Source organism: Porites lutea, chromosome 5 (assembly GCF_958299795.1).
Source record: "Porites lutea chromosome 5, jaPorLute2.1, whole genome shotgun sequence".
NCBI classification, from domain to species: Eukaryota; Metazoa; Cnidaria; class Anthozoa; order Scleractinia; family Poritidae; genus Porites; species Porites lutea.
In genome coordinates this window covers 14,574,801-14,601,605 of record NC_133205.1, presented here as the reverse complement: position 1 = coordinate 14,601,605, position 26,805 = coordinate 14,574,801, and the positions used below count along the sequence as shown (strand labels likewise).

Here is a 26,805-nt window from a genome sequence, read left to right as displayed (position 1 = left end):
TCAGAGAAGGCAGTGGCTAATCAGCTCATTGACCACATGACAACTAATGATTTGCATATGCTACTCCAGTCCGCGTATAACCAAAACCAGAGCACCGAGTCAGAACTGTTCAAAGTAAAGAATGATATTTTGTTGAATATGCATTTGCATAATATAAGTGGGATCCGTAGGTTTTTAAGTACAGATACCAGATACCCTCGTACATCCGTTTGTTACCTCGCGCGTAGATTATTGCAATAGTCTTTTATATGGCTTGCCAGCTTCTCACCTGAATAAGGTTCAGCGCGTTTTAAATGCCGCAGCAAGACCAGTTTGTCGCGCGCCACGCTACTGTCGCATAACGCCGTTGCTGTACGAGCTGCACTGGCTACCGGTTAGGCAACCATTAGTTTTAAGATTCTACTATTTGTTTTTAAGGCCATCTATGGATTCGCGCCAACGTATTTAAGAGAACCTGTGTCAATTAAAAGATCAGGAAATTATAATTTAAGATCCTCCTCGGATGGTTTGTTGCTTGCAACGCCAACTTATAGAAGTAGGGTTACATTAGGAGACAGATCATTCCACGTCGCAGCTCCGGCACTCTGGAATGTATTACCGCGTGAGATTCGTTCTATTACAGATCTAAGGATTTTTAAGTGCCATCTGAAAACGCTCCTCTTAAGGGAAGCTTTTTATTAATTTTTATCACGATAATTACTAGTGCCTTAACATTTCTTTTGTTTCATTCCCCTAAGCCTCGCAGCCAAGTTTGAATTTTTAATTTCTATTGCGCGACTCGACGTGTTTCAATAAAAGGCATTTCCAGCAAAGCCATTTCGTCTCGTGACAAGAGCAATTTCGTTATCTTCCTGAAAATTAGTGCTTCGAAGTCTTTTCTTCCAGAAATAGTATAAGTAACGGAACTGGCTCAAAACCCTTCCCAGCACTTGCGTTTCATTTAATAGCGGAGCTCCCGCGCGCGCTTCGCGCGCGCGTAGCGGAGCTACATGGGTAAGAAAATTTGGTAAACTATCCATCCGAGAAAATTTGGTTATGACGTAGCGTACGCCCGCCCGTCCGTACACACACTTCATGTAAGCCGATGTCAAATGTCACAATAGATCTTGCACAACTTGACTAGCCTCTTAGTTATGTAAGCCATCCGTATGAGTACGATTAGATTGACAGCTGTCAAAATCAGACATCCGCTGACAATTATCACATGACCGTCTCGCGGGCTCAGATAAAAGACCGGTCGTTTTGCTCCTATATATAAGCTGATATAAGTCACACTTACCAATTCAACATAAAAACGAAACTACGCCGGGCAAGGCTGTCAGTTGGCTGACAGTTGTTTAAAGTTACATTGGCAAGCCAAATTAAGGTCAATTGACAGCTGTCAAAATGGGACATGTGCAGACCACCATCAGAAAACTAATAACGAGGGCTCAGGTTCGCTCAGGTACACGATCTGGCATTTTCCACTACATGCCGGACGAAAATGTCCTACTCACACTTGTAGTCTGTTAATTCGAATATTCCCCCTTCTAATGAAGGTTAATTGACAGCTGTCAAACTAGAGTATACGCTGACTATCATCACCTGAGTGGATCGCGGGCTCATTTTTCTATCTATTGAGGTCACGTAGTGTTTAAAGTTTTGCGCTGATATTTTATTTGATCACGGGCTCAATTCGAAGCCCCATAGCTTTATAGAAAATCTATCCATCCTAGAAAATTCGGCAATCACGTGACCGTACACCGACCACCCGACCTTCCGTCTGTCCGCACCACAGGCATACCAATGTTTAATCTCACACTTTCTAGCTAGTCTGGGAGCCTGCGACCTGATATTTTACATCCATGTTTTGATTAACTGACAGCTGTCAAAGCAGTGTTTCTGCTGACCAGTATCGCCTGACCGAATCGCGGGCTCAGGTATCGACCCTCTGAGTTCGAGTAATATTTTGAAGGTATCCGCTGACAAGTTGCTACTTTTCAAATGATCGCAGGCTCAAGTTCATTTTTTTTAAAATGCATATGCAATAAGTCGTGTTTCATGAGCCACACTTTTAAAATGTTGATTTCGAACTGATCTCGGACACGAAAATTCAACCGGCTTTTACATTTACATGCAGGGAAGGCAATCGCTTTTGACTTTTCTCACTGTCACGCGTTGATCACGCTCTACTTCCAACTTTTATGTTCTGATTGGTCAAAATTTGACAGGTGAGTTTATGCGGAAAATTTATGCAGCGTCTGGAAACTTGCTTTCTGATAGCTGGAGCTGACAGAGTTTTGTGTCATCTTGTGATGTTTTAAACTGTCTTTTTCTACTTGGTGTACAAAATGAAATACAGATGCTACCAAGATTGTTCTGTAATTCGTGGCTGGTTTGTTTATTGCACTTTTTGTTGACAAATGCACCGCTTGTCAAAGTCATTGGAAATCCGATTTCGGATGGCATCGTTTTCAAAAATGAGCTTACCCACTTGCCCTTGCTTGAGGCGTAAGAGGGTTGAAAAGTCTCAAGCGATTCTGGAACACTTGATGACCTTCAGAAGCGGCATCTCGACTGGTAAGCCTGAGCCATTATTGTTTTTGATGTTTTTTTTTTTCGGTTTCCTGAAGTCGAGCGTATGGTTTATGCGGCTTAAGTTAAAACACGAGCAATGATCTAACCTACAATAATATCAGGTTTAAAAAGCCTTTAGACATTTTTTGACCCGCAAATTCAAAGAAAAGGTTCCGAAGATTATTTAGTTATGATTTTGCCTGTAAACAGAAAGCTCTGAGCGATTTTCTTGCCTCGAGTTCATCTTGAAAAAGAGCGAACACCGGGAAGCCGGCTTAAAACATAAATAAGCTTATGCTTGCCTGACTCATGATTTTCTGAGACACTTTACTCTCAATACTTCTCTTCGTGAATGAAAATTATTGTCTCTGTACATGTTTCACCGAATTAAACTTATTTTATTGATTGTTAGTAGTCCCTCTCGCAATTTTCATCGCTGCACCGGTTGTTTCCAGTCGAACATAAACATCGCATGTAGGAATACTCAAAACGCCGCGGGTAAATATCACTCGCTTTTAAAGATTACACATAACAAAATCATACACAGTTTAATGAATAAAGGGAAATAAAACCTAAACATAACAATTTCTCTATCATGTTGAAGCGTAAATGGTAACTCTATTAATCGCACTGCAAATTTGGTGCCTGTCAAAAGTGAGAACCCGTCCGGCTGGCCGAAAAGTGATTTTGGGAATTTTTTTTATGGTTTTCATTAAAAGCCCATAATTATTACCCTGCATATCACATAGGACCAGATTTTTCTAACAGAAAACGTTTTATAATTCAATGCTATAATTTGTTGTGCAAAGGAAGCGCGTGCTTTGATCGTCGTGGATATTGAATGAGTGCAAATTCTCTTGCAAAATTGTGAAAAACTGCAGAATTATAGGTTTAAATAGGGCAAAAAAGAACAAATTCTGTCCGAGGTCTGTGTACTGTTTACCTGAGACGTGATGAGAAAAGCATGTTTAAAAGGCTGGTTTACACGCCACCAGATTCGTCGCCAAGATTTACTAGTAGACTAAACTTGTCGGACACAAAAATCCGGCCTGATTTTTATTTTGGCCTCTCTTTTAGACAGAGGAATGCAACGTGTAAATTGGCTGCCACCAAGGACTATCGTGGCGCATGTGTTTCTTAAAATTATATTTCGGGGTTGTCCAATTATCCATAGTCTCTCTAACGGAGCAATGTTGGAGACACTGGTGAATGCCACATTATGATGCTACAGCTAATGCAAATACTATACACGAATAGGTCTATTTGTTTTCCAGGCCTAATCTACTGTGATCGCACATGATTGCTATTTTCGGTGTACAAATAAGACTATTTAATAACTCGATGTAAAATTTGTTTCACTCTTGGACGGTCAAATTCTGATTTTTCTCTTAAATCACTCAGCCTTTGCCTTAAAAGTCAAATGAATGTGCCCTGATCCGTGGATTACAAGTTTATTGTTTGATTTAAATTATGAATTTATTAACGGGAGCTTCGCTTTTAGCCCTGGCTAAATCTATATATTAATGGATTCTCTGCAAAACTTACTTTTATCATATTTGAGGTCTTTGTTATTTGTGCCTGCAAGATTAAATTAAGATAGATTTTTTTGCTGAAAGCACAGGAAACTCACGACAGAAACACTGGAGACAAATTATGCAAGATATACGTACCTCTGAAAAGTCTTGATCCATTTTAAGTGGTTAAACGGTCAGTGTTCAGATTCAAGTTAAGTTTTTTGGTAGACAAAATTCGTACTAGACGAAGCAGCTCCCAGTTCAGCTCTTACGCAATTTGACATCAATCAGGAGCTCGGGGGTGGGGAATTCTTTCCTTCTGCTTGCCCGGGGGTAGGCAATAGACCACCAGAGAAGGAAAAAAAATGCAAATCCCCAGGGGTATGCCCGGGGGGCATGGTAACAGGTCAATTGCACCATGCATTGTGCCGTCTATTTTAATCAAAACGCGACGAATACTACTTGTTAGGTAAATATAATTGCAGTTTAATTTAAAGGAACAACAGTGCTTATACAATGGTATGAATATACAGGTGGATATGATCGAATCAATCAAGGATATTTGTTTTCGATTTTATTTTAGTTGTCTGTGTTTTCCCTGTATGTAAAATGCCTTGATATTTTCTAAGTGTCATTTTCCATTGCGCATGTTCGTTTAGATTTCTGGGAATTGATTTTTTTCACTCCCTCTTCGGTTTCATTCCTTTGCTCTTGCAGCACAAACGGCAGAGGCTTCTACATGTCAACCATATCGCCACTACAACCACAGTAACCAAGGCAACAAGGAAAACAATGACATCAAGTAAATAGTACTGGTACCAAGGAATGTTGAACACTTGAGGTCTAAGATGCTTGGCTCCTCCATGCCTCAGTACATACTCTATCCAGTCACAGGCCTCTTGTAGAGGAGTGCGTCGACGGTCTTTTAACAGGCTGGATATACGCATTGCAGTTTGTTTGAATCTGAAAGACAAAGAGCCACTTGAAATTCATTTCAATCCCTAAATCGATAAAGTCAGGTTTCAGAGCTTCCTTTCATGACAATGTTTCATATGAAGTAAATTGAAGCATTACTTTCGAATATCATGAGTGAAGGATTCATTAGATTGCGCTCTGACAAAATTAAAACGAGCAAATTTAAAATGACACAGACATGTACAATTTGCATCTTTCAAATTTAACGAAAAGACTTTGGAACCAGCAATTCTTATGCGCCACTTCGAACTGTCGACTGCATTAATCTCAAGCTGATTAATGAGAGTTTGGGTATGGAAATTTTTCGGAGCTGGACATTAACTTAGCAATTCGAAGGGAAGAGACTGTAAGTAATTGCTGCTAAAGAATAATGTAAATGTAATAATCGTTCATCAGTGTAGGATGCCTAAAATGCGTGCAGTTTCACAATTCCTCTTGTTATAAACTTTATACGCTTAGCAGTTTGTTAAAATCTAAAAGAAACGGGCACCGATAATCCAACTACAGCTCTGTGCCATTTACACTCCGTTGATAAGGATCCAGAGAATTTTTTGAACGGACAAATTTTTAACCTTTGCAACCCGTTTACACGAAACCATGCAAATTCTGTTAAAGACTGCAGTACTGTTTGGCGTTCAAAAACTTGCACGTTTCCATCGGTCCCGTGTAAACGAAAGGCCGATCCGTGCAAGTTTTTGACCGATCAAAAATTTTTCCGGAACCGTCTAAACGGCACGTTAACCTATAAAGCTTGCCCTTCTGAAAAACAACACTAAAAGATTCACGACCAATTAATTAGCAATATAGCGCCTGAAAAACGTCGGAAAATTTTCTTTTCAGAAACTTAAATGTTTTCAGTACTTAAACTCGACATCATGCAGTCAGTTCTCTGTTTTGGTCCGAAATATTGCGAGATTTTTGGGAGAATTTGTTTTAGCAAGACTTAATATAGGTGTGGATTTGCAAAGGCAAGGTTTTTTTTGTTGTGGTGGCGGGAAAAATATGAATAACAAACAATAGAAAACAAGCGTACAGACTTCACTCAATGACGTTAACTTCTTGGTTTGGAAACGTTTTTCCGAAAACGTTAGTTACGTTCAACGGAAACTTCAATCAATTGTGCAAGGTACACAAAAATATCCCTTATATCTGCGATTTAAAGCCATTTTTGAATAGCACAGTATTCAGCACATTTCTGTATAGGTCTCCGAACAATCCAATAGAGCCATCTAAAAAAAAGGCAATGGTTTAAAGATCAGAAACAAGAGAAAACATGAACTATCAATACCTTGGTTCACTGATAACCATCTCTATCGTTGTAGACAATTCCTGAGCATTAGTACGGTCATGGTACACTGTTAATCCAAGGTCAAAATTTTCCACCTTTTTAGCATTTTCATACTGCTCTGCAAACAGAGGGAAACAGACCAAGGGAACTCCATGATATGCAGATTCATACAGACTGTTGTGACCCACGTGCGAGAAAAACGCCTTGATGTCTTTGTGAGCCAGTAGATCATTCTGAGGTAACCAATCCATAACTTTGATGTTTTTGGCAAGGAAGGGAGGTATGTAGCCTGCAAGAAAGTAATTTGTTAACAACCTTTTATAAGAACTGATCACCACCTAAAAGAGGCAATGCCACGTTTAAGAAAACCATTTATCCCCTATCTTGACCCAAGGAGTGAATGCTTATGCTGAGGGACCGCGAAGGGGGTGGGGCCCTTGTCCTTATTCCACTTTTTGACTCGGTCAAAATTAATCCCGGTTTTTATCTTGTCACATTCGTCATTACGAAACCTGGAATTGACCGAGACAGAAAGAAAGAAAGAATATCAATTTCAGTTAATAATAGGGAAAATTATAGGATATTGCATTTTAAGCCTCATAATAAATGCAAAGGCTTATAGGCCTCAATATATTTCCTCACTGGGGTCTGTGTAACAAAGGCTACCTTTCGAAATTGACAAAAATGATCAAAACTAGGACAGTTCCTTCTTAGGTATGGGGTTTTAACACACGTCTGTTAGTCTAAAACTGTTATAATCTGTAATGAGTGCAGATTTTGTTATTTAAACCACTTTGCCACTGTTAGTGTAAAACTATTAAAAACTGTAACGAGTGGTTGTGTTAGCCACTTTTTCCTCATCTGGGGTTAAGTTTCTTTGGTGGACTTATAATCAATAATGGAAAGGACTTCTTACGTTAACCGTTTTGTCCATTTCCTTAAAACGTGTTGAACACTGGAAATGAAAACAACCCCAAATCAAAAAGAAGGGACATTAAACTATCAAAAGAAGTGAAAACTGCATCCAAATAGCTCGTTGCTTTGATGAACGCGGCTTGCTAGATGGATATGTGGGAAATACATACGCACATGAACAGTTAGGGTAAACGTTATCATTTAACCAAGGAGAATGAAGCCGAGAATAAGTTACCTTTAAGTCTCCACACCACAAGTTGTTTTAGCTTTCCAAACGCTGTTGCAAGCATGTCTACAGTTTCTCGAGGAAGGATAGAAGCCACATTTGATCCAAAGGAAACAATGATAAAACCATGTCCTTTTGAATTGCTAACAAATTCTTCTAGATCACGTGGTAGAGGTTTAACAGTATCTTTGACATTCAGGGGTCCGATCATATGGATTCCTGTTGAAGAAAACTACCTTATCTTAATGGTAAGCTATAGAATTTTAGCCTCCCACGCAGGCGTTTTTAGGGGAGCTCGTTTTTCATCCCTTCCCACAAACGCCTGCTCAACCTTTCCCATGCCTAGCTAATCACATTGTACTTTCCAAATTCTGGAAAGTTGACCTTGACCGAAAGGTAATTTGATAATAGACCTTTTTACCGATACGGCGGCCATATTGAGGGGCATGAGCACATTTCGTTTGTATTTTCGAGCGCTTTTCGGGACATTTTTTCGTAAAGTTTTCTTAGAATAAGATTGTAATGGGAAAAAAGATCCTTGTGGCGTGTTTGGATGTAATAATGATCGCCTTTTTCCCGAGAAATATACAGTGAAAGACCATATTTCTAATACTAAACCAAAAAAGGGCGATCAGTATTACATCCAAACACGGCACAAGGGTCTTTTTTCCCATTACAATCTTATTCTAAGAAAACGTTAAGAAAAAAAGTCCCGAAAAGCGCTCGAAAATACAAACGAAATGTGCTCATGCCCCCCTGGGCATCCTATAAATCGAATTAACTCCTTAAATCGAATTAATTCAATATGTCCGCCGTATCGGTAGAAAGGTCTATTACTCGATCTGCAAGAAACACTGGGAAAGCTTTCTGACCTCTAATAAATGTTAGATTAAGAGCGGCAAAAATAAGATTTTGTCAAATTTTAGAATACTCCATGCACTGCATAACCTCAGCGAAGGAAAGAAAAGAAGGAAAACGGTAACTCTAGGGTCCCGTTTTAGTCGCGTTTAGCCTGTCAACACTTTATTGCACAACTGTTGATTGGTCACTTACCAAGCAAACAAAACAATGGGAAAGGAATGTTGTTTTCGGTTGAGGAGGCGCTTGTGGAGAGTGGTGAAAGACGAGCTCCCCTAAAAACGCCTGCGTGGGAGGCTATAAGGATTTCTGCTGTGGAACCTGTATTTACTTTTACATGTCACGTCAGAAGCCGACTTTAAGGTTAAGTTTATGTTCATATCAAATGATATTCTTTGCAGAAATCTAGCTACAGTAATAGCAATTTGGCATATTCCTTTCCCAGCAATCGGTATCAACAGGTTTTGTTATATGATAGACATTATTAATGCCTACCATTTTTAGGGAAAACTCGGTAATTCTGCTGAGAGTTCATCCCGATGGAACTTTTGCGGAGAAAAGGTAATACTACCCGAGGTATTACTTTTTCTCGCTTTTACTAAAACGACCAAAACCTTTCTGCACCGTTTGCGTGGATTACCAGAGTACCATGCTTTCCTTCGAGAGAAAGCGAGAAATTTCCTGTCATTTTGTGTTTTCGATGCGAAAGAATATACCACTATTATTTGTTAGAAATTTTTCACTTGATCATGAATGTCCGTACAAATGGTAACTAGCCTATATCAAACCTGGTAATAAAGGCTGAGGATACTCCAACGCAAAATCTCCTGCAATCAAAACCAGTTCAGCATCACCAACTGCTTCCTGGTAAGTTCTTTCAGGTTTAATGTTGTACTTTACTTTGAGGCTATTCATCATACCACCGAACAAAATGTCAAACAAAGGCTTTTCACCAAGGTAGGAAGCCAAATTGATAAATCGTTGAATAAATGTCATTTTATCAGAAAATCCCAAGTAGAGACGGGGAACGTACGAGACAGGCATGGGAATCATGTGGTCAAAACCTAACGGGGAGTTCAGTGCTGAGAGCAAAATTTGCACTCGCCGAATGCTAAGGAGTTCACCAACCAGCACACCGCACATTGCTGTGGGACTGTCGTAAACAAGCAAGTCATAATCTTGCACTTTTTTCAGAAACTCCGTGCTATTTAAAGCACCTTCGCATAAGGCCTTTTGGGAGTCCATTAACCTCACCATTCCCTGTTTCCAAAATCCCTCAAGTACAAGCCGTATGTAATCGTCCATGTAGTCAGGTTTGAGGGGCACCTGGTAAATGTTGTGTTCTATCCCATCACCTTCCTTGATTTTTTCGGAGGATGGAACGAGTACTGATACCCATAAAATAAATAATATAAAATAATATTATAAACCTCGGCTCCGGATGGAAGAAATAAATAAAATGATGTAAACAAATTAATAAATAATGAAAAATAGATAAGACCACCTTATCCTAACTAATCTCCATGCGTATTTAACTTCGCAAAAGTGTGAATAGGCCACTGGTCCATTTTACAGTTGTGTGCTTAGTGTTCTAGCCTTTGAGTGAACGTAAGTCTGAGGTTGACCTTGTTTTGATACAAACCTCCTACCTTTTCAAATGTAAATTGTGCTTAAAAATACTAATTAGCCTAAGAAAAACATGTTTTAAAAAACTAAGCAGGAGGGGTGAATCAAAACAAGGTCAAGTCCTGCCCCGTTTCCACTTGTAACTGTAAAATGGGCTATTCTTTGACAATCAATACACACACAACGGAAAACAATTTCCAATTCCGGTTGGCTCAACCTTACTACATCCTCCTCCTCCCCCCAAAAATCGTGGAGGATGTTTTGGATGTACACGAGCTGTCTATAACTGCATTACTAATCATCGGATTGCTGCTTTGAACCGTCACGCTGATGTGAAATACTGCTGTCACACAATCTGCACAGGTGATCGCCACATGTCACGCAAAATTGCCATTTAATGTTTTTCATTTATTCAAAAAATCACCACCGTAGATCGAGTTTTCATGCCGAACTTAGTAAAACTGCGAAGTTTCATTAGGGTTCGTCGCAAACTAACGGTAAAATGAGCTCCTTAACAGGCGAATAATGGCGAGCCGGACAAGACATTTCCTGGTAAAAATCCTCCAAGTTGCAGACACCATATCTTTACGACAAATCGTCATGAAAGTTCGCACTTTTACTAAATTCGACATGACAAATTAATCTAAAGCATTAGGGAGGAGGCGTCTAGTCATCAATGAAAGTGTGACGTCACATAGCAACGAGTCAGAGCTTCGCGTCGCTTGATCAGTTTAGCGTGGAGAAGTCATCGAAGTTAAACAAAGATAGGGCTAATACAGGCTTTTGTTCAGCGTTTGTAAAACAATTTGTCGTAAGTGTGCAAACTTTGTTGCTTATATTGTTTGTGTGTAAAAGCTGTGTTTGCTTTGTCCGCACGTTTGTGTTAAATTCTACTCCAATCCACTTCGGGTCAGTGGCGTGGACGCCATTTTGAACTCGGAACTAGATAAGACCACCCTAAACGTTAGCCGTTTTCTCTTTAAATTGCAAACCAAATCTCCTCAGAAGAGGAGGTTTAATTCATTAATAACAGAAGTTTGATACGATAGTTGATTTGTGTTGATGTAACGAGCCACTTTGCTCATCAATCCTTTTGAATGCGAAGATACTGTTTTGAATCGCGTGTGGTTTCTTGGCTTCTTGACTGTCTGGGGTATTGAAAAATTTTGAGGACTTGAACGCTGTCATTGTGGGTTAAGTTTGCTTGTTTGTTTACTGCTTGTGTCTAAGGTTTGCTGGTTAATCTGGTGCCCCTCTGTTTTGATCAAAGTAATTGCTAGCCTTTTCTGCTTTGAAAATTTACTGCTGTTGGTTGTTTTATTCTGTTTTGTTATTGTTGTTAAAATTTGCTATTTGCATTTGTCTGCCGGTTTTTGTTGGCTTTTTCCCCGTATTTTACTTGCTTGTGTCTTGTGTCTTAAATTTTTCCTGGTAATTGTTGTTGTTACTTGTTAGCAGTGTTGTTGGCTTCTGTATTTGCCTTCTAAAAAGATTATTCTATTAATTAATTTAGTGTGACTATTACTTGAGAAAAAAAATATATTAAAGACATATAAAAGAGACAGAAAAAAATATTTTAAATAAAAAGTACATAGCTTAATTCACGAAGATAGATTATTTTAAAAAGGAAAAATTAATTTAGTGAGAAAATTAATAAAGTAAGATCATATTCATAGTTAGATAACATATATATATATATGTTATTCACCGGCTGGGAGGTCCGTATTGGGAGAAACTGTGCCCTGGGTCTTGAGTACCGCCCGAGGCCGTACGCTGAGGGCGGTACTCAGACCGAGGGCTCAGTTTCTCCCAATACGGACCGACCTAGGCCGGTGAATAACATTTTTATTTTTTTCCTACTGAGATTGAAAAGTTTCAGGAAAATTTAACTTCAGCCTCCAACCTATGTATGTTGAAGAAGGACGCGTTCGTGTCGATGTTATTCGAAGCGCGCGATCGATTGAACACCAAAACAAAATATTACAACATCATTTTTAACTTGTAATTTATATTATCACAATTAAGCTCTCTTTTAGAATAAACAAAGGTTTTTGTGTCTTGGTAGACAATTCATAACCTGAGTGTCAAACAAGGATAAAAGAATTGACGAACTTAAAAGCCACAGGAAAGAAAATACATCAAAGATTTTCTTCGGCTGAATATTTACTTTAAGATTAATTCAATCGAGCGGGATAAAAACTGCACATAGGCTTTACAAAAAGAGCTAATTACACATACCAATCTTAGGGTTTTGAAGTGAATTCGAATAAAAGAAGGGGATGTGGTTTAACTAAACAAGTACATAAACAAAGAAATAATAACGGCGATAACCAACTGCTGGAAAAGTTGTCCGTGTTGTTTGAAAGCTACATGCAATTGTTGGCAACAACCTTTTCTGAAAAGTAGAAAACTAGCGTGGCAAAATTCAATGAAAACGGTAGAATCTAGACTCAGTCAGCAAAAATGGAAAACAAACTACAAACAGAGGAAAAATGTCGAATAAACAGTGCATAAGAGCAAGATTGTAGTACTTACAGCGTAGGTTATAAAACTAGTGAAGCGACATCACGAGCCGCCTGTTGTGCTTTACTTTAGCAGTTTTCCTGGCTGACTTGCTTGATTCTCCCTTCAGATGAGGCAGGTGCAAAAGTCGGACCGGATCAACTCGGACCCCCTGTCCCGGTCGGATCAGCTCGGACCGACTCGGATCGAATAAAAATATAAAAATACAATAAAAGTGGACTCGGATGAACTCGGATCAACAACAAAAAAATAATTTAATTAGCAAAACTGAAAGTTTAACCCATTTAAAGGGTAAAAAAGGCCAGATAATCCTTTTTTTCCCGTGGCTTTCAGCTGCCATTTTGTTTTACTAGTGCCAGTTCCTCACGGATCATGTTACGAACTCGCGGTTGCGTTACACGACGCGCGCGTTCTGTTTCAAGGACACAGATATAGATGACCTAGAGGAAGGTAAAATCTCGACCATTTCTTCATTCCAAAGAAGTCGCCTAGAATGCATATATTTGCTTATTTTTTAAACCTGGTCTCCTGATCGCATTTAGATAGTTTCCGAGGTGTCAGACTGAAGAGTGTTCCAGTCCTGTTTGTTTTTTTCTGCAGGACTTCTGAAACTTGATTTTAATGATACACTAGTGAGCAGCACACGTACATTTCCAGTGAACATTTTCAACTTGGAAGGAGGAGAAATCATGCTCGTCCGGGACAAAGGAAATTTTCATGCCCAGTGCGAGAATCGAACTCGCGACCCTCCGGTTCTGTGGTTAGAACGTCCGAAAAGTTTCGTTGTCCCGGGTGGGCATGGTTTCTCCTCCTTTCAAGTTGAAAGTGTTCACTGGAAGTGTGTGTGTGCATAGGCGTACGGGAAATTTTTTTACCGGGGGGGGGGGGGGTGGTAAACCATTTGCCAAACAAAATTCTCGCAAGTTGCCCAAATTTTTACGAAACGTACAGTCGACAAGATACGAGGGCCATACGATGCAACAACATAGGCCGTACTGACATATGAAGGTGGCTCGAAACCGTAACAGTTTTTCAGGGTCAATACCTCCCAATTCTGAGCATAAATACGTCGTCCTAGACAAACATTTGGAAAAATTGCCACAACAGTTTTATTAGGTAAAGATGAAAATTTGTTATGATCAGGAATGCAATGACATCGGAGTTGTCATAGCAACGAAATGAAGCCATTGCATATTGTATTTGCAGCAATATTTCTCGGCACTGGGAACTGTTCTTACAAATCGTTCACGCAAACGTTTTCCTCAAATAGTCACCTCGATGTTCGTGAAGTTAAAGCGGAAACTGTGAGAGTGTTATTGGGATATTTTGGCATGAAGTTTTATCGTTAGAAATATGGTAAAAATGGAAAATCTTGATGTCTGGCCGTTATCGAACTGAGAACTAGTCAGCCACTTCTTCATTTTCAGACCTATTGCTGATGCTATCTGCCATACACTGTTCTACGAGCGGAGATGATTCTAGAAAGGTATGCGGAAGATTATTCTAATCAACACACGACTGGAAAGAGCCCATTCCACTTCGTGCAGTGCAGTACAGTGCTCAACAATAAAAAACTATAAAATAATATGTAAATCAACAGATGATACCCTTCCCTAATAAACAGAAACTCATCACGTGCTAGGCAACCAATGTCTTGAGAGAATGTAACTGGATTATACACCGTATTCACAAATGGCGGACACGCGGGAAAAAACTGGTGCCTAGTCATGAAAGCGAGGCGTTGGAGGATAAACAAAAATTGCAAATGAAGACTTTCAGTGAACTTGCAGAGTGTTTAGCACGGATTCCACCTAAAATAACTTTTTACGGACTTCTTTATAAATACAATTACGTGGGATGTCTTCTGCTTTTAATGTTTAGTAGCGATTTGCTGTTTGCAATCAAAAGGGACGCGTATATCTTCAAGGAAACAGAATGATTTTGTAGGTTTCCGAAGCATCAGAAGCTTGACAAGTGGACGATGGCTGGAGAAAAGCGGCAAACATGTTGACCCAAACTTCACTTTGAAACCGAGTACGAAAGTCAGCTCACTGCAATTCGGTGAAACAGAAATATAAACAAATCTTGGTGGCAAGAAAAAAAGAAATAAGCGACAGATGTATGGCCTACTTGCAACTGTTAACGCAAGAGACGTCTGCCGTTGAACAAAACAATTCAAGTCGAGATGGAAAAAAGGAAGACAGGAAAGAAGAGGTGACTGAGGTTTCGATGAAGTTATGTTTGGTTTTTGTTTGCCAGGACGTTATTCTCTGGTCTTTATCAATGAAGAACATCAATTAGACAGCGGGGTTGACCTTTTTTTTAAGCGGTTTTTCGGTAATTTATTTTTAATGTGCAGAAGCGATCGAGAGGAGTACGCTCAAAATTTCAACTTGTTACTCGGCAGACTCGGTAAGCCGGCCACATATCATTTCAGCGAGTAATTTCGTATTTCTTACCTTTGGCTGTTAAGAGTTTTAACTTTATGTTTCATAATATTTTAAAGTTGAAGAATACATAAATAAATAAAATGATGGTCTTCTTAAACTGATCCAGACTCGAATTCAATTATTCGAAACAGAAGCTTGCCGTGTTCAGTCCTGACAAAAACATTGCCTTAAAATTTTAACCTAGTAAAATGTAAGCTTTATACCACTTTTTTACCAAGAGCTCTCTGAGATAATGCCCTAAAAGAAACCAGGCAAATAGCAAGCCATAAGATTCACACACTACAGCTTCTAATTTTGATAAAATTATTTTTAATTGTTTCGCAATGACAAAGAAATCATGAGATGTTTGCTAAGCTCTGCCAACGCACCTCTAACAATTCCCTCCAAAGCGACGGAATTAATCTAATCCAATACAGAATTGTAGTGATCTGGCTTTCGTATTCGGTTTCAGTGTGAAGTTGGGGCCAACATGTTTGCCGCTTTTCTTTAGCGATCGCCTACTCTTCGAGCTTCTGATCGATGCTTCGGAAACCTACAAAATCATCCTGTTTCCTTGAAGATATACGCGTCCCTTTTGATTGCAAACAGCAAATAGCTACTAAACATTAAAAGCAGAAGACATCCCACGTAATTGTATTTAAAAAGAAGTCCGTAAAAAGTTATTTTAGGTGGAATCCGTGCTAAACACTCTGCAAGTTCACTGAAAGTCTTCATTTGCAATTTTTGTTTATCCTCCAACGCCTCGCTTTCATGACTAGGCACCAGTTTTTTCCCGCGTGTCCGCCATTTGTGAATACGGTGTATTACGCCGACTTCAGGAGTTTTTTTTTAAATTAAAATAGAAAATATTTATCTCTTCAAAATAATAATAATAAAAAATAACATGGAAACGTCTTTAAAACCTGGGGTGTTTCTTGGTGTTGCGGAAACTATTGTCAAAACCTGGCTTTGCCCAAATTTTATTTTGCTGCCCAAAAAATCTGAGTTCGTGAGAAAAAACAAAATGGCGGGTGAAAGGTAAGTGACGCCGATTGATTTTATTTTTCTTTTTATGATCCGAGTTGATCCTAGTCCAATTTTATTTTATTTTTATTTTTTTTATTCGATCCGAGTCGATCCGACCCGGACTGGCGGTCCGAGTTGATCCGGTCCGACTTTTGTACCTGCCTCTTCAGATGTTTTGTCTGAGTAACAAAATTCACTTTTCCCCAGCTAACGTTAATAATAGCGCACGTTTCAAAAGAAAAATTGTTAAAAATCACCGGTTTTGCTCATTCACAATAACAAACAAACTTGTGAATGAAGCTGCCAACGATTCCGCCCGGGTTACCGGGCGAGATCGTAAAAAACTGCCCGCTCTCGGAACCAATCAGATTGCAGGATTTGAAGGATTCCGCCCGCTCGCAAGCTTAGAAAAAATAAATCTATATAATTATTTACTTTAAAAGAAGAAAACATCGTGATGAATAAAAATATTTTATTGTGTATATATTTGACACTGGGATTCTTGTTGTATGATTTATATTTTGACATTGCTTGGCTTTTTAGTCCTCACAATCATAAGATTGTGTATCTTGTGACGGCTATTCTGTTTGTTCATATTGTTTTTGCAGTGATTTCAATATCTTTCCTGTAATATATCAATCATGAGACGTAGTGTTTCATCACCAGATGAAACACCGAGAAGAGAGTTGAAAATACGACGCGCAGCGGAGTATTTTTGACGAACTTCGAGGTGTTTCATCTGGTGATGAAACACTGTGTCGAATGTTTGATATTTCTTCTCAAACAAAATCATTTTTGAAGGAGAAATTAAGGATGCAAAAATGAGCAGTTTTTCATCTGATATCCAAACACTCATTAAACATTAATTTCCTTTGAATTTTCTCTATGAATTATTAATGAGTTTGAGAAGGGCCTTTCAAACCTTCCATGTGCCCTCTGCATCCCTTCAAAGCCCCCATTTTCTTGGAAACACAAATCCCTCACTCCTTTGAGTTACAAAATAAGACTTTGCATTTAGTAAAAATGTTGGTCTCCTCTGCTTTGTCCTTTTTTATTATCCACTTCAAAGTGAGGGTAATTCAAAACTTAAACCTCTCAAACTTCCTTGTTTCCCTTTTAGCCTTAACCACCATTATTTTTACACTGACTTTTATGTTTTACAGGAAAGTATTGTGCATGGTTTCTTTAAGGCAAATGATCAAGTATAGATCAACTTTAAATTGTTTGTTAGAAATGCTTCTATTCGCTGCTGTTATTATCTTGAAATTATTTCTATTTTTGCTTGATCCAGTATACAAAGTTTTGTTACATGTAAAGCCTCAATTCAACTTTTCACTGGTACAATATTTCTGGAGATTAAAATCAGAGCTTTTTTTCTCCTGTCTAATGACCACCTGTATTTTTGTTTCTCATGGTTTTTTACTGAACTTTGGCATTACAAAATATTGTTCTCTAAAATGTGAGCTTCAATATCCTGTTTACTTGGCAACTGCTGCCTTTTCGCTGATAATTTCTGCACTCCCATTTTCATTCTTTGTGGCTTTATATGCTGTGACTATTATTATATTTGGGGAGACCTTTGATGACAGTTCCAGATCCTGTACAGAAATGCCACTCCTTTTTCCAATTTTATATCTCTCAATTGGTGTACTTCTAAGTTATCCCTGTGCCAAACTGCTTGAATTACATCACCCTGGTTTCCTCTTTACCATGTTGATAAGATCTAAAAGGTTGATAACAACAATTCAAGTTGTTGATATAACAGGCCAGCCACACACCCTCACTTTTGCACCATGTGCCACAATAAAAGATCTAAGATCTCAAATAAATACTAAATTCAGAATAACAAGTGATTTGTACTGGTTGTCATGCTGTGGAAAGCCTTTATTTGATTTTGTACTTTTGGAAGAAATAAGAGGAACAGTTTTTATGCATGGGCGATTGATGGAAGGTGTACAATGCTGTCTGAAGGGATGTGAAAATGATGCAGGATCAAGAAAATTTGATAGTATGGTTGGGCGGTATGAACTGAAATGTGCCCCTGATGATGTTACACCTGAAAATCTCAAAGATCTTAGGGTATGTGATAAACATTACAGCAGTTTATCAGCAAGAGGGCATAAACCTCCTAGCGGGAAAAGCTCCTCTAGATCACGCAGTGATGCCCAGCTGGGCATCCTGAAAGTTACACCATGCATAGTGACTTGTTCACAATGTGGCAACAAGGTTTGCCTGAGTAGTGATGTTCCCTGCAAGAAACACCACATAAATATTTTTAAAAATACGTTTTCAGTGGGATGCAATTTTTTGGATGAAAGAACTGGCAATAAGACTGATTTACATAATGACTTGTCTAGTGTAGATCCTTGTGATGGAACTTTTCCAGACTACATAATATTATGCATGTCTATTTAAAATGCATTAAAATAGAGCATGAGTACAAAGAAGCTCAAAACATCTTCCACCAAAAACAAGGTAGTTCAATTTCCACAATAACAACAGATAATGACAGCAACAAGCATGAGTTTTTTGAAGAAACAACTATTAATCCAACTAAAGGACAAGCCAATGTGTTATCAGAAAAAATGGTCTTGGATAGAGAATTTGCTGTGTCTGATGCTTTAAACTTTAAAGCAGGTATTTTTAAAGATGTGTTGAATGAAATAATGATACAAACTACTCCAAGAGAACCAGTAGATGCAGGAAATGACAATGAAGTACAGTCATCACCTCTGCCAGTTTATACAGTTCTTCAAACAGTTATTTCATGTATTTTTCCATGGATAGTGTCCTTTACTCAGCACACTACAGATAATACTATGAACGTTTCTATGTCTTTTTCTCTTCCAAATATCGGAAAAGGTGTTGTAATAACTAAGTGGAAAGAGTTAACCCTTTTTCTTCCTTCCGAAATAAAAACATTTTCTTCAAAGGATTTTTGTCCATTTACAGTAGAATTCTTGGGTAACAAAATTGACCGTGGGGAACTCCCACACAATATTTTTCAAGAAAACGTACATTGTATTAAAATCTGCTTTGGGTGTCATGCTTAAAACTATTCAAAACTTACCAGTTTGTCCTGGTATATATGATCCAGCCCTTGTCAATATGGCTGAAAGAAAAAGGGAAACAAATTTATACTTTGAGGATGCAAAAGGAGCAAATGTAGATGGAGAGATTGTCAAGTGCATCAGGAGCTTAAATTGCACCTACAAACTACCTCTCCATTCAAAAACCAGATGCAACAAATGTCAAGATATTTTACGATCTTGCTTTCGTTGGAAAACAAAACCTTTATCTGAATCATTTCAGTCTAAAACAGCCTATGATTCACACACTAAACTCAGTACTCTTTCACGTGCTGAACTCATAGCCAAAGCAAAAAATCTACACAAAGTGGTTGCCCAAAGCCAAAAAAAAGCAAAACGATATTACAGTTTGTACCTAAAGGAGAAACAAAAAAATGTAAAAGCACCAAAAAATTTTCAACCCAAATCATCTGACCTTGCTAAAGTAATGGATACTGCAATTGAAAATCATTGGCTTGTTGAAAATTCTGTTCTCTATGCTCTACTTACTGACACTTTAACCTCACTGAAGAAACAGGAGGAGGAATTTGCAAAAGCCCACCCTAAAGGTATGAGATATAACCCTCTTGTGATAAAGTGGAGCTGCATGATAGCAAGCAAATGTCACAAAAAAGGTTACGAGGTGGTCCAAAGCATTTTTCCAATTCTGTCCTGGGAAACCATCAAAAAATATTGGCAGCCGACAAGTACAACAAGCCCAATCTCCAAGGATAATTTAACACTTATGGTTCAAGAAATGACCAGAAGGGGTTGTAAGGGTATTGGAGGTATTCAGTGGGATGAAACGGCAATAAAGGAAGGGATTGTACTATGTAAATGGACGGGAGAATTGGTTGGATTTGAGGACTTAAATATCAGTCCTGAACTCACCACAGAACCTGAAGATCTTAATGATAATGAAGAAGATGAAAGTGACAGTTCATCTGAGTCATCAGATTCCCAATATTCTAGTGCATCTTAACAGGAATATGATTCCAGTTCTGAAGCTCCATTACTTGATGTTAAAGAGTCTCAGTCATCAAAAAAAGCCAAACTTGTTTGCCAGTTCTTTTTTCATCATAATTAGAAGGGGACTTTTCTTGGCCAGTTGCCTCCTTTCCCTTACACAAAATCAACCACAGAATTCTTTCTACCCTTCTTTGGCAAGTCTGTGAGTCAATAGGTGGTCTTAAATTAGACTGGGGGAAAAAAATAGAGGTTCTCTATGGCGTTTCTGATGTCTCAACATACTCTCATGCCTTCTTTAGTAGGAGTAGGGCACAGAATTGGGTGACTTACAATCCATTTAATGACAACAAACCAATTTGGTGGCTTACTGATAACCCCCATATGATTAAAAAACTATGAAATTTTTTAGTTAATCCTGATGGTCAGCTTCAAGTACAGGGAAAAAAAGTAACAGTTAACCATTTGATACCTGATGCTCAACGCCGTATGACTAAGTTGAACTGGAAACATAAACAATTAACACCCTGAACAAAAATGAGTGTTAAGAGAGGTACTACTGTGTGTTCTCTTGATGTGGCATTAGACATACTAAAGGGACCATTAACACCGGAAGATACAGTTGGAACCCGGACATACCTAAGGCAATGCCACAAATTGTTTCAAATCTTTAACAACAATACAGAAGTTGATCATGAAAGCTATAAACAATTGATATCTATTATGATGTCGTTTGACACCTGGTACAAGGAGGTGAAACAAAAACGTTTGCAATCAACCAACAGTTTAAAAGACCACTGGAAGCAATTTATACCAAGAATAACATATAAAGATCTCAAAAGAACTAATCGGGCTTTTCTGGGCATTGTCCAGTATGTGCAGATGCACCATCCAGAATTACACATCATACCTAAAACAATGTGTCAGGATGATGTGGAAATTTACTTTTCATTACAACGAGCCAGGATATCAGGGGGGAAACCAACCACACTACAATTTTTTGTGTTAGCTGCCTCCCTAAAAACCCAACTTCTTCTGTCCTCAGAAATGAAAGACTTGCAAGGAAATTTTGGCTCTTATGACTTAACTGTTCTCCCCAACCTTATTTCACTTCCATATCAAAACAAAAACCCTCATCTGGCGAAAACACAACAGTATTCAGTGAAAAAGAAGGTTGGGAATCAGGGAATCATTTGCTCATAAGCTAGATTCTGACAGTGTCATTAATGACAGGTGGGAATTTGATGAAACATTTCACAATGCTGCAGACGAGCGACAGCTGTCTAGACATGTGAAACAGACAGTAGAATACATCGATCTCCTCCCCCCAACCACACTTTTAAGAACTTCACAACCCACACTGACTGCCCTTCATGCCAGAGAGCATCATCCCCGTGCATGTTTTGTTATTTGCGAGAAAACTTGACTACTTCATAAGATCTTCTTTCTTTACTGGCAACTGGTCTCCTACCTCACTTCAGAGAGCAATAGAAAAATTGAAGGAGGAAAATGCCCTCTGTTTCTACTGGAAAGAGCTACTACAAAAATTAAACATTACATCTTCTCAAATCATTTCATCGTGTCAAGTTCTTTCTACATGTGTACATTTGTTTGTAAATTCACAAAGAGAAGGTGTGTTACATATTTGGCAAAAGATGGGCTTGCACCCAAACATGAAGAGGATGAGTCTGCAGTTAGACAAATGCTGAAAAAATTTGAACAAAACTGGACACAGGAAAGACATCATCCACGGCACAACCAACAGACACCTGTTTTCGTTGCCAAAAGCTAGGTCACTGGGCAGCAGAGTACCCTGAAGGACATGAACCAGAGTGGTTGGCACAACAGAAGTGCTTCTATTATGGACAGCAAGCCCACATAATTATGATCAGCACGCCCCAAGAAAAGTGACAAAACACAGCATTTGTCTAAAATCAAGCAAAACAAACCTCCACCTATAAAGCACACATGGTAACCCTGCTAGTACATCTCTGGCAAAGCTGTCAGGTACTTTAACATCTAAGAGTGTCAATGATTTTAAATGTTATCAACCCATTCCTACACCACCCCTCTCGTGATGATGACCCTCAGTTCTACAGAGGAGTGGTCAGTGGTTTAATTCTCGCAAAGGAAAAATTAATGGAAGCAAGGCTTCAACTGCCTTTGGAGGGTATGGCAAAAAGGCAATGCTTGATGACTGGAATCAAATTTTAAGTGATTTGCATGGCTTGCCAACTAAATCAGGTGAATCAAATCTTGCTATGCTGTGGGAATCTATTAATGAAGATAGTGCTCTTGTCACTTACCTTAAAAACTTCTTTCCAGAGGACAAAGATGGAGTGGTTATAAAAGAAACCGGAATTTGGCTTTTAAAGGATGGAGACAACCAAGAATGGTTAGGATCCTCTCCAGATGGTATAATTGAACACAATGGAATTTTAAAAACTGTCATTGAAATAAAATGCCCTTTCATGGGAGGAAAACCTATTCCTTACAAAAATGTTTGCATTAATCATATACCCCAAATCATGTTTGAAATGTTTTGCACATCAACAAAACGATGTCACTATGTTGTCTGGACACCAATTGGCACGAAAGTCTTTCTCATAGAATTGCTACTATAAATTTTGGGACCTTGCATCAAGAAAATTTGAGCCAGCATGGCATGAAGATGTCTCTGGGTTGAAGCAAAAGAGTAAGGAAATTGCTTTGAAAAGCCCTTGCATACGATTCATTTCAACACAGATGCTCTTTCTCATGATGACCTGAAGAAATTTGCAGGTGTGCCTAATGACAATAATAAAAAACAAAAAACAAAAATACCTCGGAAATGCCAGGGCTGTAAGGAAGATGAGTGGATTAAGTTTACACTTCCGAAGTGTAAACTTAGTCCCTGTGAGGTACGGTTAAAGAGGACAAGTATGTGTAATGCCTTAGCTGCATACCAGTCTTACAAATATGGCTCTAATGGCATACATAACAGCTGCCATCAAGACACTTTTCTTTAAGTAGCCTATCATGCATTCAAGCATCAATTAAATTGTCCTCCAAACAGTAATCTAGGGGAAGGCCTGACACAACTGCTCAGTTCATTTGCATTAAGGGAAAATAAAAAATTTCACGACAGCAAAATGAACTTGTGGAGGTGGCTAAGGGACAATACTATTCATGGCCATACCTATTATGCCTATGGAAAAGAGGCTGCCCTTGATTCCATTATATACAGGCTTACAGAAACAATGCCAAATCATCTAAAAGAAACATTGCATTAAAAACCAGATATGCTCAAGCTTGTACCAATGTGAATGGAAGTCACAGTTCTTGCCGCAGCCACACACATAGTGTTTTTTCAATTAGTACCGATGATGTTTTAGATAATCACTTCCTCTTGAACTCCCAAGAACTTATCAATAATAATTTTTATTCAAGTTATACAACATAAATTAACTTTAAACAATTTTGTAGGACTTTCAAAATGCTCTGTCCTGATGGGCAATGATTCAGTGTTGGCAATTAGTGCAGACTCTGATTGTACCATCATTCCTCAGCCTAACACTTGTAATGCCCCCATACAACAATATCAAAAACTGTTGTAAACTCACCTGATAATTTTTTGTGGGGTGCACACACAATCCTAGTAAAAAGCATATTCCAAGTTTACCAGTAGACAGCAAATGCAACATGGAAGTTAATCACTGCACATACCGAATTTCAGGAATAATGTTCACTATTTTTGTGAAGTGTATTCAACTCAGAGAAATTGTAAAAGTGGCTGGTACGTGTATAATGGTTTGTGGAATAATGGAAAAGCAACTTTTGTAGGATCAAGGCCATTATTTCCAGAAAAGGAGAGTCTATACTTGCTGATGCTTGAAAAGATCAAATCTAACAATCATGCAAATAATGATGGTGTTTCAACAACATTTTATACGCCAATTCATTCCAACAACAATGAAATCATGAAAGACATCAGAAACAAACACAAAGTTCTGCTCTCATTACCTGACAACAAAGTTAAACTTGACAACATCAGAGCAATTCGCCATTATCATAACATCTCTAAGTTGGAAGAACAGAAACAACTTCAGACATAAAAGGTGGTAAAAAATAGTCAAAGTGTAAATCCTTTAAAGAGTTGATTAAAAGCATGACTGCAGAGATTGACAGTGACAATAGTGATGATGATTTTGCAAAAGCATTTGAACCATTAATTGATACAAACATGTTCTTTGTGACACTTGATGAACCCACAGAAAGTGAAAAACATGCAATGCAGACCAAATCTTACATTTCTGATGCATTTGATTATTCGCATGAATTTCAAATGGTCAAAACACAAGATCTTTGGGAATATAGGGAATTTGACAGATCTCTCATGCCAAAAGCTGGCAATAATCACATCTTGAACAAGTAAGACGTTTCATTTTGAAAAATGGTTCTCAAGAACCAATAATTATATCATGTGATCTTACAACAGGAAAAGCCTGTATCACTGAAGGAAACCATCATCTTTGGGTGGCCATTCAGGAAGCTATACCATTCATACCATGTCGTGTTATTCCTCACTGGCTGCCCCCTAACGGCTCTTACAAAAAGCTTGAAATTGATTTTTCCACTTTAAAATTTGGGGAAACAATACTTCCTGAACAATTAAGATTGACTGTTGCACAGATTGGTTTCAATAAGTGAATAAAACAATAACCTTCACAAACGATGCCTCAAATCTATTTCTGTTTGTATACATAAACTTTAACACTATCATAATTATAGTGTTCTTAATTAAAAATAATTAGTATTAATTTGTTTATTTTTATATTTTGTACTTTGACAACAGAGATTCCTTGCACCCCTGATCAAACATTATTCAAAGGAATATTGCAGTTAATATTGTAAAATGCAATTGCACATAGATTCTAGACTAGCAGCGTTATCCCTCTAGCATTAATAATTATATGGAGAGACTGTTGAAGTCTAACCGTTTGCAGCCGTTTGTGGAGCCTGAACATTAAATTTATAAACTGCATCTATTTCAGGAGCTATCTATTTGCCACTCAAAAAATTACGTTTTCCTGATGTTGGCTCATGCACAAAACATGCATATAAGTCTCCTGTTGTTAGAAGTAAACGAGGAAATTTCAACACTTACCAGTGATCTCTACTGCCAACCTGTTGCAGCAGGTAGTGACTTGATGTAAGCAGATTACATATATGTCGTCTCCATATTTTTTCATTCCATCGACTTTAAAGGGATTGACGAGAAGAACTACGCACTTTGGCTCGCTGAAACTCGGCGTACATTAAGCTCAATGTATCATATACTAATCCTCCTATTCTGAGATCAGGATATTGCCACACCACCTCGCACGTTGCCCGAAAGCGATAAACGATCATACAAACTGTGCCAATTTATAGACACTTCGCGGTACCTTTCTTTGCCTCATGTGATGCTTTTGAAACTTTTTCCGACTGAACCTTATCGCGAATGTTTCCATGTTATTTTTCAAAAGCTCCGCCTTATTGAAGAAGGCAAAAGATGAATCCAAACATTCGGAAAATTGACATCCTTTGCAACGTAACGACCAAGAAATTTGCCCGCCATTTTGAAAATCACCGATGTATGACGTGACGTCATGTCTTTTTATTTATAGACATAAACTGGTCTTCGATTAGCATTGTATTACGAGCATATTTTTCTGTATAGACTACTAAAATATATCGAGTCCAAAGTTGTATTTTCATTTTATTATTATCCAGCTCGCTTTTCCGAATGAAACAATTATTTTTAGCCGTTTGTGGGAACACAATTCTTAAACTTGAACATGACAAAAGAATAACGTTTCATAAAGGTAGAGACTGGTTTACCTGGTGGCCCCGAGAAGCCAATTCTTCCAATACATTTTTCATGGTAATGTAGTGCGATCCTCCAAAGGCTATGAAGCCAGCAATCCTCGCCGAGGAGACGGAGCTGACAATCAGTGACAGCACAATCAGTGCCCCCAACGCCATGTCTTACAATATCTATGTCTTATTTACATTGTGCAAGACCCTTGTCTCGGATTTTCTTAGGATCACATCACCAGAAGATGACTAAAATAAGGAATTGACTCATATCGAGAGAATTTCTTGACTTCACACGTGTCCTCTGCAGCCAGCTTTGCAGGAGAGATGAGCTTTAACTAACACTAGTGTTAGACCTGTGAGCAAAATGAGGAAACCCATTTCCAATCCGTTTTAATCTTCTTCTCTATCTGTTTCTTTTGAATCTTCTTTTCTGCGTGCAGCTTCGACTTTCTTAAAAACTGCGCATTGAACTATGACGAACTTTTTGTCATAAACCTTTTCGGTTTTCACGCGAGGGTCACGAAAGAACTAAAGTTATCACTCAGCAATATTAAATTCTCCGATTTTTAACGGTAGTAATTTTTTTTTTTACGGAGTTTGCGCTAAAGTGGGTCCTACTTTCAAAGAAAATCTGTAATATTTTTTACTGAAATTTCTGGTATCAACCGGTATTGATAGTAATAAGTATGCAAATACAATTCAAAGAAATGGTTGGAGCAGAAGTCCGTAACTAAAATTCGAAAAGGAATTGAGAATTGAAGTAAAAATTGCTCCAAGCCTTGCTCTGAAGTCGAGTGATTTATTCTTCGACATTTTAGAAATATCCTTCCGCACTTGTGGCTCAAACCCCTGCTGCATATGTCACATGTATTGCAATGCATCTGCATCGCTTTATAAATGTCGTTGTTCGTTGCTTCCAATTCAAGATGTACAAGAAGTTGCTAATATAAGCTAGGGTGATGCTCGATATATACCAAGTCAATATGTGCACTAT

The 26,805-nt window shown here is 38.3% G+C and overlaps 1 protein-coding gene and 1 long non-coding RNA gene across 2 annotated transcripts; both read right to left on the bottom strand.

The window, feature by feature from the left end:
* Window positions 1-4,532: 4,532 nt before the first annotated feature.
* LOC140937047 (UDP-glucuronosyltransferase 1A7-like) lies at window positions 4,533-25,981 on the bottom strand. Its single transcript, XM_073386577.1, has 6 exons — window positions 25,833-25,981; window positions 19,942-19,948; window positions 9,121-9,720; window positions 7,484-7,693; window positions 6,334-6,622; window positions 4,533-5,033 (listed from the first exon to the last, which is right to left on the bottom strand). The coding sequence occupies exons 1-6, from the start codon at window positions 25,974-25,976 to the stop codon at window positions 4,751-4,753; spliced, it is 1,533 nt and encodes a 510-aa protein (XP_073242678.1). The 5' UTR covers window positions 25,977-25,981; the 3' UTR covers window positions 4,533-4,750.
* LOC140937048 (uncharacterized) lies at window positions 16,395-19,049 on the bottom strand. The gene is made up of 2 exons (XR_012165426.1): window positions 19,007-19,049; window positions 16,395-17,659 (listed from the first exon to the last, which is right to left on the bottom strand). It is a non-coding gene; the product is annotated as an uncharacterized lncRNA (long non-coding RNA).
* Window positions 25,982-26,805: the final 824 nt, after the last annotated feature.

What these genes read in the sequence shown, in the direction of transcription:
- LOC140937047 (XM_073386577.1), bottom strand. Translation starts at nt 25,976, where the DNA reads ATGGCGTTGGGGGCACTGATTGTGCTGTCACTGATTGTCAGCTCCGTC. An exon ending in TCCTCAGCCTTTATTACCAG is followed by an intron (nt 7,694 to 9,120) that starts GTTTGATATAGG and finishes TTTCTTCAACAG; the next exon opens with GAATCCATATGATCGGACCC. An exon ending in ATGGTTATCAGTGAACCAAG is followed by an intron (nt 5,034 to 6,333) that starts GTATTGATAGTT and finishes TTTGTCTTTCAG; the next exon opens with ATTCAAACAAACTGCAATGC.